General features: G+C 39.6%; 1 protein-coding gene across 1 annotated transcript in view; it reads left to right on the top strand.

Moving 5' to 3' along the window:
- Positions 1–4,170, top strand: part of LOC132844197 (chromodomain-helicase-DNA-binding protein 1-like) — a 43,210-nt gene extending 39,040 nt beyond the window's left edge. Inside the window, exons 24-25 of the mRNA XM_060867405.1 lie at positions 2,226–2,307; positions 2,908–4,170. Coding sequence (XP_060723388.1) covers positions 2,226–2,307; positions 2,908–3,030 — 205 coding nt within the window. The 3' untranslated portion in view covers positions 3,031–4,170. The remainder of the gene's footprint in view (positions 1–2,225; positions 2,308–2,907) is intronic.
- Positions 4,171–15,625: the final 11,455 nt, after the last annotated feature.

The following is a 15,625-nucleotide window of genomic DNA, read 5'->3' as shown; positions in this document are numbered from 1 at the left end:
CTCAGAAACACAGCCCACATCAGTTTATGTTCCATGAGATATAGGGGTCCGCATTGTGGTGGAGTCCCAAACTATCCCCAGAAAGGTGGTTCTCTGAGAAGGAGAATGCACACACTTTTCTGGGTTTAACCTGAGGCCTGGAGACCTCATATGGGCAAGCACAGCATCTCGATGACTGGCCGCCATAGCCTTCGACTGAGCCAGAATGAGCCAGTCGTCCAGGTAATTCAGTACATGGATGTTCAAAATTCAGTACAAAATCGGACACAGCCCCACATCTTTCTTGGGAACAATCTTTTTCGAAATATCAGCTGTAAAGCCAGAATCCCGCTCAGGGAGGGGAACATGCTCTATGGCCCCTTTCCTAAGGAGCAAGAGAAGTTCCTCTTGGAGGAACACCGCCTGGTGCCTGCCAACGATTGTGGGCAAGACATCCTGAAAACACAGAAGACGGGAGGAGAACTGGATCCTGTAGTTGTCTGATAGAGGTGTCAACCTCACGACAGTACTCACTGCATCACCAAACAAGCCCTGAGGTGCCACCGGGGCATCCAGGAGAGAGGACCTATCCTTATGTTTAATATCAGTTAAATTGAGCCACAGGTGCCTCTCTGTGGCAACCAGCACAGACGTTGCACGGCCATCTGCTTTGCGGCACGGAGCGCAAAGTCAGTGGCTCGGTGGAGCTCAGATACCACCTGAGGTCCCAACCCCTGGCCACCGTCGAGCTCTGTCAGCAGGTCAGCCTGGTAGGCCTGCAAAACTGCCATGGTGTGCAGGGCCACACCTGCTTGGCCTACTGCCAACAGTCCTACAAGGCTTAGATGGAGAAAAAAATACGTGCTGAAAATGGATTTCTTCAAGACCTCAAAACCTCAGCATGGAGGTCTGGGAAAAACGGCTGCCGCCTGCGTGAAGGTGGCCTGAAGTTAGAAAGCTGTTGTCTAGCTTAGAATGGATGACATTAACGCCCTCTGATTTTAACCTAGACACAGTGCGTGTCACCGTCTCGAGGAGCTCCTTGAATGCCACTGATTGTCTTGGCTATTAAGATGGGGAAAGCCCTTCCCCACCTGCATTGAGCTCCTCAGAGCTGACGCGGAAAGCGGCATGCTCACTTCCGGGTCGGGAGAAATCGCAACGCGAGCTCCCGAAACTGAGCGAACGGAGTCAGGGGAGAGGGCAAGAGAAAGGGAAATACCCGTCTGTTTTTCCACTTCCGCTAACTCAACCTGCGAACCCCATGATCGAAGCCGCCACGCCGCCTCGGCGGACGTGGGACCCACTACGAGGCGCAGCCGAAGCTGAAAATATAGCCAGGCGGGATCGGAGAGTATGCAGAGGGAATCCTTCACAATGCATGCAGCGGGCTCCCTCAAGAGCCGACCGGGCATGCTCCTCTCCCAAACAAACAATGCAAAGATAGTGCGTGTCGTCCCCGTGATAAAGCGGGGGGACGGATACACGCATCTCTTAAAATGCTTAGATTGCAACAATTTTTCTCACCTAGCTTTCCCTACAATATATTTTTTTTTCTCTCCCTGCACTTGACAGACAGGACAAACAATCGACACGCATACACAGAGCGCTTCCTGAAGACAAAGAACCTGGAGTAATGTGACGTAGATGCCCTTATATGGACTTACTGGCACGTAATCACTTCATCACGTGTCCTTCCCGAGATATTAAATTGGCGTGTTTGCGCACAGAGCTTCAGACACAACTTCCTCACAGAAGCGTTCCCATAGCGTCAGCCCTGACGCAGCGTCGAGTTTCCTCGAAAGGGAACTCCAAATCAGCAACAAACAAGAGGTTTGTCATATGTCTGTGCTGCAAATTATGACAAGCATAAATTTCAAAAAATAAAGAAATAAAATAATAATAAAATAAAAAGCTCAGCACTCCAATACTATCACTACATGACTAACTTGGACCTTTTCCAACAGTACAAACAAATAAATCCTAGAGGCCCAGGAGAATCTTTTTGACTCTGCATCCGTTGTTGGTGTTTGTTGGGAAATTGAAAGTTTCTATTAAAGCAATGAAACAATTTAAATCTGCATGAAAATCATTAACTTCTGACTAACACCAGACACCAAAAAAAAAAACACATTTCTGGTAAATTGTCTGTCTTTTCTTCCCGCTTGTTGACCTGTCCTTTCCAGTGTCCTGGGTTTGTAGACAACGATCCACTTTCTCTCCATTCCTCCTTAACCCCTCTATACGTATGACGGAGATAAAGAAGACCTCATGAGCTCACAGGTCACTCACATAGTAGCTGAGGCGGAAAGTCCAGCTCATATCCAGGTATAAAGTGTTTTACTCTTTAATTATTATTACACTTAAAGAACAATACAGTAAACAAGGAACTCTTTGTTATTGTTTCTTTAACTGCTAATATTTAACACGTTAGATAACATGAACAGGAGCTCCATGTTAACACCTTTCTACATCTTTCTTTCTTTCTTTATTACTTTATTACTTTCTTTCTTTTCTTTTTTTTTTACACCAGGATGAGAAGATTTTGTCCGAAAATCCGTAAGGTTCAGGGCTGTAAAAAGATCATTTACACACAATCATCTAATGGCAATTTTTTTTTTTACTTTACTATATAATTATAACTGAATTATAATCTTTATAACTAAAGAAATGCACGTGGAACAGATCAGATTTCATACAGATATACATTTCTTTATTAATTCAGACTCATCCCGGTTTGTTTAATAATATAATTTCTTTTTCCCACAGGGATTTTCTGTAAATATAAAGATACTTCCTGCAATTAAATTTGATAAATATATATATATATTTTATTTAATTTTTTTCCCTAATAATCATTGTACCCAATATTTGTTGCGCTGCCGGTCCAGTGCTCTGACAAGTTATTTGTGTTTGCTCTCTCTGTAGGAGTTACAGGATATGTGTCAGCAGTATCCTCATGCCATCCTGGTACAGAAGAAATGGCTGAGGTCTTGTTTTGTCAACCAGAGAAAACTCTCTTCTTCAAAGTACATCCTGAAGTTAGAATAAATGAGAAGGTTTTTGTTTGTTGTTTTTATTATAAAAAAGAATTGTTTGAAAAAAGTTATGAAGTTGACAAGTTTAAAAACCTCTGTCTCGTTCTGCTGATGTGTTTTGGGCTGGGAAAATAAAAAGATATTACATACAAATAAAAACAGAAAAGTGAAATGAATTAACTTATTAATTCATTTCACTTTTCTGTTTTTATTTGTATGTAATACCTTTTTTCATGAATATATCACCTCTAGTATTGTCAGTGACACTTCAAATTTTACAAATAAATGTTATAAAATAAATAACAATATAATAAAATAACACAAAATAATATAATTTTAGCCCTGCGATGGGTTGGCACTCCGTCCAGGGTGTATCCTGCCTTGATGCCCAATGACGCCTGAGATAGGCACAGGCTCCCCGTGACCCGATGTAGTTCGGATAAGCGGTAGAAGATGAATGAATGAATATAATTTTACAATAAACTGGTATATCTAAATAAAATATTACACACACACTGTAAAACACAATGAATGCACTTCATTATGCACATTTTGTTATGCACATGTACAGTTTATCAACTAACAGAATTCAGTGGAAAGATAAAACCAGTCAACATACAAAACTGTATGTTATATATGCCACAGGTAATCAATGTAGTAGCATCAGCAATAGCTACATAGCACAGCATGAGAGATATATTAGCCTGTTTCATTACATTTTTTCCATCTTTTTCTTTTCCATTATTAGCCTTCAATTTGCAATAATTTCTAAGTTCTAAGCTCGCTTGCACCATCTTCCTGCTGCTCTCATTGCAGACATCATTATCACCTAAAGAAGTGTCAACTGTAAATAAACACCACCCATCCTTCTTGTATTGCCCAGTAAGAACCTGCCACTGAGAATTGTACACTGTAAAAAATAAAATGACCCTTTGTTCAGCAAACAGATAATAGGAATTGTGAATAAAGTGAGTCTATATACAAATACATGTTGGTTCAACAATATTTCACAAAATGTTATAGCAACATCATTAACAAAGTTGCACGAACAAACATTTTTTAATTGAATTGCGCACGCATGAGCCACATGGATCTACGGGGTTTCCTTTCTCATTATCAGCATCGACACGTTTTCTGGCTGCCATTATGGACTTGGAACGGGAGAAGCAGGTTTCAAGTGAGTAATTAACATTAATTAATTTTAAGCACTTGAAACGAAAAGTGTACATGAATTGTTTTTTTCCAAACAACGTATGCCATTAGTGATGCAAATTTGTTTGCATAGTGGGTAAATGTATAGTTTTCATGAAGGCATGTATTTATCATTTTTGTTTTAAAAAATGACATATGTAGGCATATACTAATCTTTATCTTTCAAATCTGGAACTTTATCTAAAATTACATGTAAATATGTTGTGAACCATGATTCTGAATCAAGCCATTAAAGCAATCCGATCAGGACCTCGATGCAAATTATATATTAACCTTACGTGGTTATACTGTATTAGCGCAAGTTACACGTACGTAATTAGAAGATGGTTTCAGCAAAAAATGGCCCAAGTTAATAGTTAAGGCTTCTTGAAGATTACCATTATTATCTAGTAAAATGTTGATAATAAATAATAAGTAAATTACCTCATATTAGCTTGAGAAAGCTAAGGGAAATCACTTAAAACTAGCTAAGATGCTTACCTAAATTATGTCAGACTACACTGCAAATGCTAAAGTAAATTACTTTAGACATAATACATGGTTCATCTTGAATTACAACTAGGTTTTCATTTTCATTCTGATGTTCCAAATCAGCAGAACATTTTGGGAGGTCCGTATTCCGTTCCAGGTCTACCGCGTCAGCCTTATTTATTTCATCAAGGAATTCGTCAATCATCCCCTGATGAAGAAATAGTATGTCTAGTAAGTTTCAACTTATAATGCAACGAAGTGAATAACATTGCGAATGTTAACATAACTTGCATTTGACTAGCTAGTGAATGCAAATCTATGTTACTTCATGCTACCTAGTGAAAGACAAGGTAAGTTATGTCAAAGGCTATTGAGAATGCTAATGTACAATAAATGACCTCAGACCAACTAGTGAAACAAAGGGAAATGTTCTCAGAATAGCTAGCAAATGCCAAGGTAAATTACCTTATGTTAGTTTGGGAAAGCCAATGTAAATCATGTCATGCTAGATAGGGAATGCTATGTAAATTATCTCAGATTAGGTAGGAATAGCAAATGCTACTTACCTCAGACCACCAAATTTCTAGCCTAATTTATAAAAGACTACTTAGGTCAGTGGTCTTCACTATTTTTTTCATGTGAGCCACACTGATAGGACAAAGTCAATAGGAGAGCCACTTTCACCCCAAAGTATGCCGTTATTCAGTCTTAAATAGCTTGCTTAAAATCTGCTTAAATACAATGTACAATATTGCAATACAATAATTACTCGATGATGTGGATGCTCCCCATCAGTTACCTCTTTTGTCACTGTCACATTGCTTTGTTGCTGTTCATTTTGTGCACAGGATTGTTTGATAAGAAATCGATCCATTTTTTAGTCCGTGTGTACAGTAAACACAAGTTGTTAACTAGCATGAAACACAAACTAGCTTCTGGCAGGCTGCCAAAAACTGGCTATTGTGCAGAACACAGTGAGTCAGTGACGAGTCAAATAATATATAAATATATATTATTATTTGTAATAGAGCACATTCGTTTTTCTATGCTTCCCTGATTGTTTTTAATGTTATTTAAATGAAAAATACATTTTAACCACATGATCATATCATCGTATTATTTACTGCCATGCGAGCTGCATATTAAAGCTTGGCGAGCCGCAGGAGGCTCGCGAGCCGTGCAATGAGTAACACTGACTTAGGTAAACCTTATGTAAATGAATTCTATCTGACTTTGGAAAGCTAACATGCACTGTATTGCCAAAGTTTTGGAACACCTCTCCAAATCATTGAATTCAGGTATTCTAATCACTTCACTGGGCACAGGTGTATAAAATCAAGAGCAGTGGACAAGTTCTCTGGAGTGATGAATCTCACTTTTCTGTCTGGCAATCTGATGGATGGGTTTTGGCAGTTGCCAGGAGGATGGCACTTGACTAACATCAAATGTACAGGAGTTGAATGGATTTATATGTCTGATGGAATCTTTGGTTAGTAATTATTCTGGTGCCTCGTGTCTCATGCGGTTAACTTAATGTGCTGTGGCCGACGTAGCTACAGATAGCTAAATGGAAAACACACACAATTACCTTTTGAGAGTGAGTTTGTTTATTTTATGTTTTTCTTATTTCAGTGGTTTATGTCTGCAGTGTTTTCACCCAGTGTTATACATTTTGATGTATTTCTCAGATATGATCACCATTGCTGTGGAGAATAAAATAAAGAACAGACAACCAGAGTCTTGTGTACGTCATCAATTTAAAGTTCGTGACGGTTGTGTGTCACACGATGGAAAACAATTGTTATACTTATTTTACAGGAACAAACTGGACTAGTTATATGCCATTCAAAATAGATGATTCTGAAATAGAAAAAGTCAAATTAAAATGGAATGGAATTCCATTAAATAGAACAAAGAATGGAACATGTCCTTGGTTAATATTTAAAAACAGGATATCACTGTGGACTGAAAATGCAAATTCGAGTAAGAACCCAATGCCTAAATCATACAGAGCAAAATGCAGTAGAATATGAAAATCTTATAGATATTCTAACTGTTAAGAATATAACAAATAAAGAAGTTCCAAAGGAGTATAACATAAGTCAAAGTTTACGTGATTTCCCACCAAAACTGTTTATTGAGTGGGTCTGGCAACCATATAGAGAATCTCCTTTTAATAAAGAAGGAGTGAGTTGCTCTGGATATGGGTATAATCACACTTCAGGAGTGTTAATTATGATGCTTATGAATCAAATGCTAAAATACTGTGCTAGTGGTTTGGTTGATAAGACTGTCTTTGTCCACACTTGCAGAAATCTGTACACTCTTTACACTACTTATATGGAACCTGTAACGGCAGGCCCGAATTGGGCCTGGGGCGTTATAATGCATAAACAAGTAGCTAAAATGAAAAGGGAATATGTTTGAACATCTGATATGGATATGCCCACCTTCGTAAGGACGTTTACCTCTTTCGAAAAAATATCAAAAGTTTTATATAAGAAAAATCTTGGAATCTAGTAGAGACAATTTGGGGAATAATCATAAAATGGTGGTGGATTATTGTTGTTATAATAGGAACTATAATAACTTTAATAATAACAGTGAAATGCATGCAATGTTGGGTACAATGTGCAAGGTGTTTGCGACTTTTCAGCTCGAGGAGGTCTTAAATTCACTGGGGTCAAGGTGAAGAACGCAGAGAGCAGCTTATTCGTAAAGTATAAAACCTACCACTGACACACACTCAGTCACTCTTCATTGAAGAACCACTTGTGTGAGACTAAATCTAGCAAAGCTTTAAGAAGCAGATTTTTGTGAAACCAGGATCAAAATTTTTGATCTCTAAATTTCAACTGATCTGAAATGGCATCTAACTTCACTGACAATGCTACAGCTTCAAGCAGCAGTTGCATGGAAAATGGCCTAAAGTCATGGACAGAGGTAAGTTTTAGTATCTGTCTGGGTTTTGGCCTGTATTTATTTAATATGTGATCGACGTCCTGGTTTCAAAATTATTATAGGATTATTGGGAACATTATACTGTCAACAAATTAGAGAAATATCAATAACGTTAACCTTAATCATGTGGTTGTTTCATAGTAAAGGATTCAATCAGATATGGAAAATAAGGGGAAGAATCTTATCACTGATGGCATTTGGCTATACAGTCTTAGCAATTTTAGTACACCTGTTTAAAGTGTATTTATGAGTTTTTGTTTTTTATTATGGGTAATCATTTATGTATGGAAACAAGATAGATTTAAATACCTGAAGGTTCTTGTCCCAAAGATTATTTTTACTATAGTTGCATATCGTTGCTGACAGTCGGAATCCTCGTATCTCCAAAACCGTTATTTTTCAGGAAATTAAAAAACACCGTACCTTATCTGCAATGCACAGGGTTTAGTCCGCGTTGCAGTGGATTGTCTTGCGCTAAATTCCTGTCCTCAGACGAGCACCAGAACTAGCGGGGGTCAAGATTTTTTTTTCTTTGAGCCCAGTGTTTTGAAGAAATTTACCTCAGAAGACGTGTTGATTCGTTGCGACTCTTCTTGAGGAGAAATATGCCGCGAAGCCGCGAGTGAGGAAGAGGTGGACAGTTGAAGTGTGCAATGGAGTTATGAGATTTGCGCTCAAGCTATTTTCAAGACTTTAGATTGGTTAATAACTTGTAAAAATATCAGACCCACGTGGGGACTGACCAATAGCATCAATATGTGAAAAAATATGAAATTGACCAAATTTGGACATACGAGGTTTCCGCCCGACAGCGACGATATGCTTGTTGCAACTATTGGGAATTTTGATGTTATTCACTTCGTTGAATTATAAGTTGAAACTTACTAGACATACTATTTCTTCATCAGGGGATAATTGACGAATTCCTTGATGAAATAAATAAGGCTGACGTGGTAGACCTGGAACGGAATACGGACCTCCCAAAATGTTCTTCTGATTTGGAACGTCAGAATGAAAATGAAAACCTAGTTGTAATTCAAGATGAACCATTATAGCTGATTCATCTAAATGTACAATGATTGATAATGAAGAATCGCAACAAAGTGATGATTAATGTCGGGTAATTTGTATTGAGAAGGAAACAGATGCCTTTTCCATCAGAGGAAGAGATAATAGATAACAGAGTTAAGGAACAAATTCAAAGGGCTCTAATACATGAGAGAAATAGAATAAGGGCATATACAGATGTACCAAGAGCACTATTTAGGTGTAGAAAATGTAGGAAAACCCATTCTTTTATTGTTGTCACTAAATTTGATGTCCGGTGTTGGCATGAAGACTTTAAAGAGAATAGACTTCACATAGATGAAGTAGCAGCATGGGAAAGTAATGATATCAAATTACATGACTGATTCATTAAATTTATAAACAAGTCATTATCGGCCCAATTTCTCAGTAAAACATGTTGATCCCTTTCACCCATGGGACTTAAGTAATTCAAGGAGAACTATATATTGCACGCAGCCTGTTTATGACCCATCCCATCCTGGTGTTTACTTGAATGCCATCTCTTTCAACAGAGGCAAAGTGGTGTGGACTCCCAAAGGGGTCCAGTGATGTTTGAACTCATGGGGGGTGAGCGGCTGGATGGACCTTGGGATCTCATCCAGATGGTGGTGAAGGAGAGGGGGCATTACTGGGGACATGAGGTGCAGCGGCTGTGGGTCATGAAGAGTCCTGCGTGGGATTGTGACTATAGATTACCATTCCTTTGGACTTTAATGTATAAATCTCTAATTGACTAATCTATGTGGGATGATGAGGGTGAAAGTTGGGACGAAATTGCTCTGCTAAAGAGAGACCGTTATTCGCTCCTCTGCTGGGTGGGTAATGAAACGATGATGACTTCCGGTAAATTAAATCTGCTGGGACAAATTGGCTCTATAATTCCCTTGAGATATAGAAGACAAGGGACCAACCTTCAGTGGCAAAAGATGAGGATGAGTATCAGCCTATTTGTGCTCCTGAAACTCCAAGATTGGGTGTTGTGAGCCAGTGGCATGCACAGGATATCATCAGACACTGGCATGTATGGGATGGAGTTGCAGGTCTCTACCTACGCCCTGATACTGGTTCTCTTAATACTGGTTCTCAGCAAATAAATAATAATAAATATAAAGGTACACCACAACCAATTATTAACTTATCCGTCAGTAGAAAGACGGACATAGATAATACAATGAGAAGGACAAATAGGGAAAGAAAAGAGAAACGTAAGGTGAATAAACAAAGGAGTTTAGGAATGGTGGGTAGAATGGATAATGAAGGAAATGAATGGTTAACTTCATGCTCATTAGATGAACCTTATCAATGCTATCCAACTTCAAAACCCAGCTTTCATATTCCCATACAACAGAAAAAGTGAGATTAAGACTACAAATACCAGTAAATGTAGAGCTAGGAGAAAAAGACAAAGAGAAGCAAAAAAGAAGAGAATCGGAAAAACAGCAGAAGAAATAAAACAACTGTTGAATAAAATAAAGAAAATGAAGCTTGAGGAATGAAGAGTTGGTTGAAGAGTTGAAAGATTTGAATATGTGTATAAAAGAAGACACCGAGGGATCAGATGCTGTACCTAGACAGCTGGAAGAAGATTCCAAAAGAAAAGAAGATTATAATGCGTTATGTGTTATGTTTTATTTTCAGAACGTTCAAGAAAATTCTGAAATGCTTTTCTTTTCCTTAAATAATCATGTATTCTCATGTAATAGAGTTGATTAGATTAATATTGTTTATTTTACTATAAACTTAGATGAAAAGCTGTTTCTTGTAGTGAAAGCTTATAAAGCCTACTGTGTATTACTGGGAGTATCTGCACGCAAAGTGTTTCAAGGCCTGCTGTTGAAGTGAAGCCTTCTGTGTATTCGCGGGGAGTAACCTGCACGCGCAGTGTTTTATAGTTTGCTATCGAATTCCACGGTGAGAGAAAGCTTCAGTCCTATATAATCACTGCCTGACAAGTTACAGGAAGTTAACTGCAACCATATGACCATATATGGAAGTGTTAGCCTTGAGGATAGAGAAAAAAGACATTAGCAGCGCACACAGAGTCGACGGCGAGATATGTTTGGGAACCGAGATGTGTGTGTGAAATAAGATGGTAGCCGTCTAAAAGGCACAAAGCCAACCAAACCTGACAGCCAAATCCAACTGGCCACAGTAAGAATGTATAAAAGCCCGCCTTGAATCACATTGTGTGTGCATTCTATTGTAGACAGCCTTAGTGCATGTTATACTCTAGGTGCATCATAGAACAAACGCAAGTTACACTTGGAGAGTGTTTCTTGGTTTGTTATAATCTTTGCATCTTAATACCTTTTACTTATTCTAATACTGTTTGATTATTTGAATGAGTTTTTTTTGTAATTTTCTTTTTATTTTACATATATTACACACACCTATTTGTATTACACTACTTTTAATAAAAACAAGGCCTCCCATTGTGAGGATCCTGAAAAGACAAAAAGGTCTAAGTCTGCCTCCTTCATTTAAAGATTCAAACAATAGATTAAGTAGAAGACCTTTGAGAGTATCCTTTGTTAGAAGACCGAGGGGACTTCGAAGGACACCTGCGTTCAAGGTAAGACCAACTTTGATCTTGTGTTTTCAACACTAACCCGTGCCAGTTAAGACACATTCCTTAGTGGGAAAGCGGAAGGGTTTCCTACGCAATCCAAAAACGTGTCACTAAGGGACAAGTACGTCAGTATAATTATTTCACCACCCCCTTCTTGGGCACTAATACTACAGGAGCAGCCCAAGAAGAAAATGAAGGTTGGATGATCTTCTTATCCAACATGACCCTGATCTCCTGGTCAATGAAGGCTTGTTTTTGCTGTGATACACGGTAAGCTTTCTTGCGAACAGGAATCTCATTGGTGGTGATAACACGATGTCTTACCACACTATTGTGGCCGATTTCATTTGTACATACACTTGGCCACTCTTGAAGTAGTAGTCGAAGTTGTGACCTGGAGATGGAAGATGTGTCTAAGTTTGCAACCAGCTGTTGAATATATTGACTGGTTTCTGAGGTTTCATCTGAAATGGGCAGAGCAATGAAAAGTGATAGTAGTGTGTCTGTAGCAGAAGGGGTTAAAAATGAAAAAGTTTCTTCTTGATGATTAGTGGTAGCAGGCAAGGTTTACAGAGCATTGCCAATATGCAAACTATGAATGAAAGATGATGATTTAACCATACCCATTGTGCTAGGATTGGATTTTCTGGTAGTGACTGGAATCACTACCAGAAAATCCAATCCTAGCACAATGGGTATGGTTAAATCATCATCTTTCATTACAAACAGTTCAAATGCATATCTTCTTCCATGTAGATCACATTCGCTACTCCATACACCCATAGCAGGTAATACCAAACCATTGGCTTGCTTGAAAGTTTGACCACGGCTTGATTTTAACGGTTCATTTCGTACCAACTGTTTCCAGCATGACTCTTGTATCAGAGTTAGGGAGCTTCCAGTATCAACCAGAGCTTGAAAGTTTTTTTCAAAGATTGTAGCATATGGGTTGAGGACTGATTTGACTTGTGATGACAATCTGGTTCAGATGGAGATTTTCTTTTCTGTGTTTCTGCATTTACCTGGCTCCAATATCGTTTTGATTCTTCAAAATCTCTCTCTATTTGTGTTCCTGTTCTCACCAACTCACTCACTTCCTTCAGAGTTCATCTCAGTAAGCTTGCAAGTCTAGGGTTACAATTCCTCAGGATAGCTTGAACAATCTCTTTCTCCTGCATGTCTTTCTTCCAATTTAGACAAAGTGCTCGGTAGTGGTAAGCAAAATCACGAATGGACTCTCTGGGTCTTTGTTTCCTTTCCAAAAGACGCTTAGTTGCTTCAGCTTCATAATCATCTGTGAAGAAAGCATGCAGAAATTCTTGTTTAAAATTCCTCCCAGGTAAGTACATGTCTTCTTTCTGCTAACCATCAGTCTTTTGCCGTCTCCTTTAATACTGAGGTAAGAGATGCTAGGATTTCAGAATTTGATAGAGGTCTAATTGCAAGATATTCCTCGCACCGTTCTATGAATGAGACAGGATCATCAGAATCAAACTGGGGAAATTCAGTTTTTACAGGTGAACAATAAATTACATCATTCACATTGTCTGGGAAGTTTAGCAAGGGTTTTTTAGGAAATGTAGGTGTAGGTAACGGAGGAGAAGCTTTCGACTTTCCCACACCTTGAATGCTTACATTTACATTTACATTTACAGCATTTGGCAGACGCCCTTATCCAGAGCGACGTACATAAGTGCTTAAATCTCTAACATTGAATACATTAATGCTGGATCACTAAGTTACATACTTAAGATACCATGAGTTTAAAACATTTGTTCTAAGTTACAATGAAAGTGTCAAAGGTGTGTTTTTTTTTTTGTTTTTTTTTTTTTTAATGCAAAAGATAATGAAAGAAGTGCTAGTTGAAGTGTTTCCTGAATAAGTAGGTCTTCAACCGCCGCTTGAAAATAGCCAGTGACTCAGCTGTCCGGACCTCTAGGGGAAGTTCGTTCCACCACCTTGGTGCCAGTACAGAGAAGAGTCTTGTAGTATACTTGCCTCTTACCCTGAGAGATGGTGGAACCAGTCGAGCAGTGCTGGTAGATCGGAGGGTGCGGGGTGCAGTGCGAGGAGTGATGAGGGCTTTGAGGTAAGAGGGAGCTGGTCCATTTTTGGCTTTGTAGGCCAGCATCAGTGTTTTGAATCTGATGCGTGCAGCTACCGGAAGCCAGTGGAGGGATCGCAGCAGCGGGGTGGTATGAGAGAACTTTGGCAGGTTGAAAACAAGCCGGGCAGCTGCATTTTGGATCATTTGCAGAGGACGGATTGCGTTCATAGGTAGACCTGTCAGCAGTGCATTGCAGTAATCCAGTCTAGAAATGACAAGAGACTGAACAAGTACCTGAGCAGCCTGTGTGGACAGAAATGGTCGAATCCTTCTAATGTTGTAGAGAAGAAACCGACATGAGCGAGTCACATTAGCAACATGAGAGGAAAAGGACAGTTGATTGTCCATGGTTACCCCAAGGTTGCGAGCTGTGGCTGAAGGGGAGATCAGATCGTTGTGCAAGGATATAGCAAGATCATGACCTGGGGATGAATCACCTGGGATGAAGAGCAGCTCAGTTTTGCTAGGATTAAGCTTTAACTGATGAGCAGTCATCCATGATGAAATTTCTGCCAGACATGCAGAGATCCGGTCAGAAGCTGTGGCATCTGCGGGTGGGAAAGAGAAGATAAGTTGTGTATCATCAGCATAGCAGTGGTAAGAGAACCCATGTGAGGAAATAACTTCACCAAGAGAGTGAGTATACAGGGAGAAAAGAAGAGGACCAAGTACTGAGCCTTGTGGGACGCCAGTGGAGAGTCTGCGTGGAGCAGATGTCACTCCCCTCCATGTTACCTGATATGAGCGTCCTTCCAGGTAGGAAGCGAACCATTCCCAAGCTGATCCGCATATCCCAAGACTCCTGAGGGTGGCTAAGAGAGTCTTATGGTTGACCGTATCAAACGCTGCTGAAAGGTCAAGGAGGATAAGGACGGATGAGAGATTGGCTGATCTAGCAGCATGTAGTTTCTCAGAGACATCTAAAAGGGAATGAGCTGCTTTAAAGCCAGACTGGTTGGGGTCTTGGAGGTTGTTCTGTGAGAGATAGACAGACAGTTGATTAAAGACAATGCGTTCAAGAATTTTTGAAAGAAACGAGAGAAGTGATACCGGTCTGTAGTTACTGATGTCTGATGGATCCAGAGCAGGTTTCTTCAGGATGGGAATAACCCTTGCTCTCTTGAAGGTAGTTGGTACCTGACCAGATGCTATGGATCTATTGGTGATAGTTGTAATGAAGGGCAGAAGGTCTTGCGAGATGGTCTGCAGCAAAGTGGAAGGGAGTGGATCCAATGGGCAGGTGGTAGGATTGCAAGACTGGATGAGTTTTAGAATCTCTTCTGCTGTTACAGTTGAGAAATGTGACAACAAAGGTGTAGGGGAGTCCATACTCTGAGATGTAAGTGCAGTCGGGGCTGAAGTGAAGGTCCGGCAGATTTCCTCAATCTTCTCCTGGTAGAAAGAAGCAAAGTCTTCTGCAGTCAGGGAGGATGAAGAAGGTGGAGCCGGGGGGTTGAGCAGAGAAGAGATGATGTTGTGGAATTTCTGAGGGTCATGTGAGGAAGCTTCAAGCTTATGCTTATAAGCATAAGAATGCTTAATTCAAGGTGTGGGAAAGGCCCTGTTTAACTCGTTGACATTCTCTTTCAATCTTATGTCAAGTTCTCTTCCAGGAGCATACACTGGCTGCTAAACTCAGTTTGGGAACAGCACTGACGTAACTTTTGTAAACAAGCTTGTACATCCTCTTCCAAAGGTGTAAGTCGCTCAGTCAGGCCTTGAAAATGCTTCACAACAGAACTGATATCAAAGACTATGTCATCTGGAGGAGGAGGAAGATGATTAATGTCAGACTGAACATCGGATTCCTCTTCGTCATCCGAGATAAGGTACAGTTCACTAAAAGTATTTATAAGATCTTTTATTTAAGTTGGATCTCTTCTAGTGGTAAAAGGTCCGGCAGTGAAATCAACCGGAGGATCATGTCTATCCCTTGCACTGTGCAATGTTGTCGACATTTCTATTACAGAATACCCATTCTAGACAAAACAAACACCCATAGATTCTTTCTTTAACAATCAACAAAAGAGCTCTGTATGGCTGTGACTGTTACAACTGTCTGGGGCTGTGTGTCAGCCAATCACCTACTGTATCATCATTACTCCCTACAGCCAATCACCTATTATCAAAACTTTCTTCTTAGTGATATTTACAGCAATAAAAGCATTATATTGTAAGAGATAACAAAAAGTACCTTTAACATTACCTTTAACTCCTTCT

This window comes from Tachysurus vachellii, chromosome 4 (assembly GCF_030014155.1).
Source record: "Tachysurus vachellii isolate PV-2020 chromosome 4, HZAU_Pvac_v1, whole genome shotgun sequence".
Taxonomy (NCBI): domain Eukaryota; kingdom Metazoa; phylum Chordata; class Actinopteri; order Siluriformes; family Bagridae; genus Tachysurus; species Tachysurus vachellii.
This window is presented reverse-complemented; position numbering and strand designations above follow the sequence as displayed.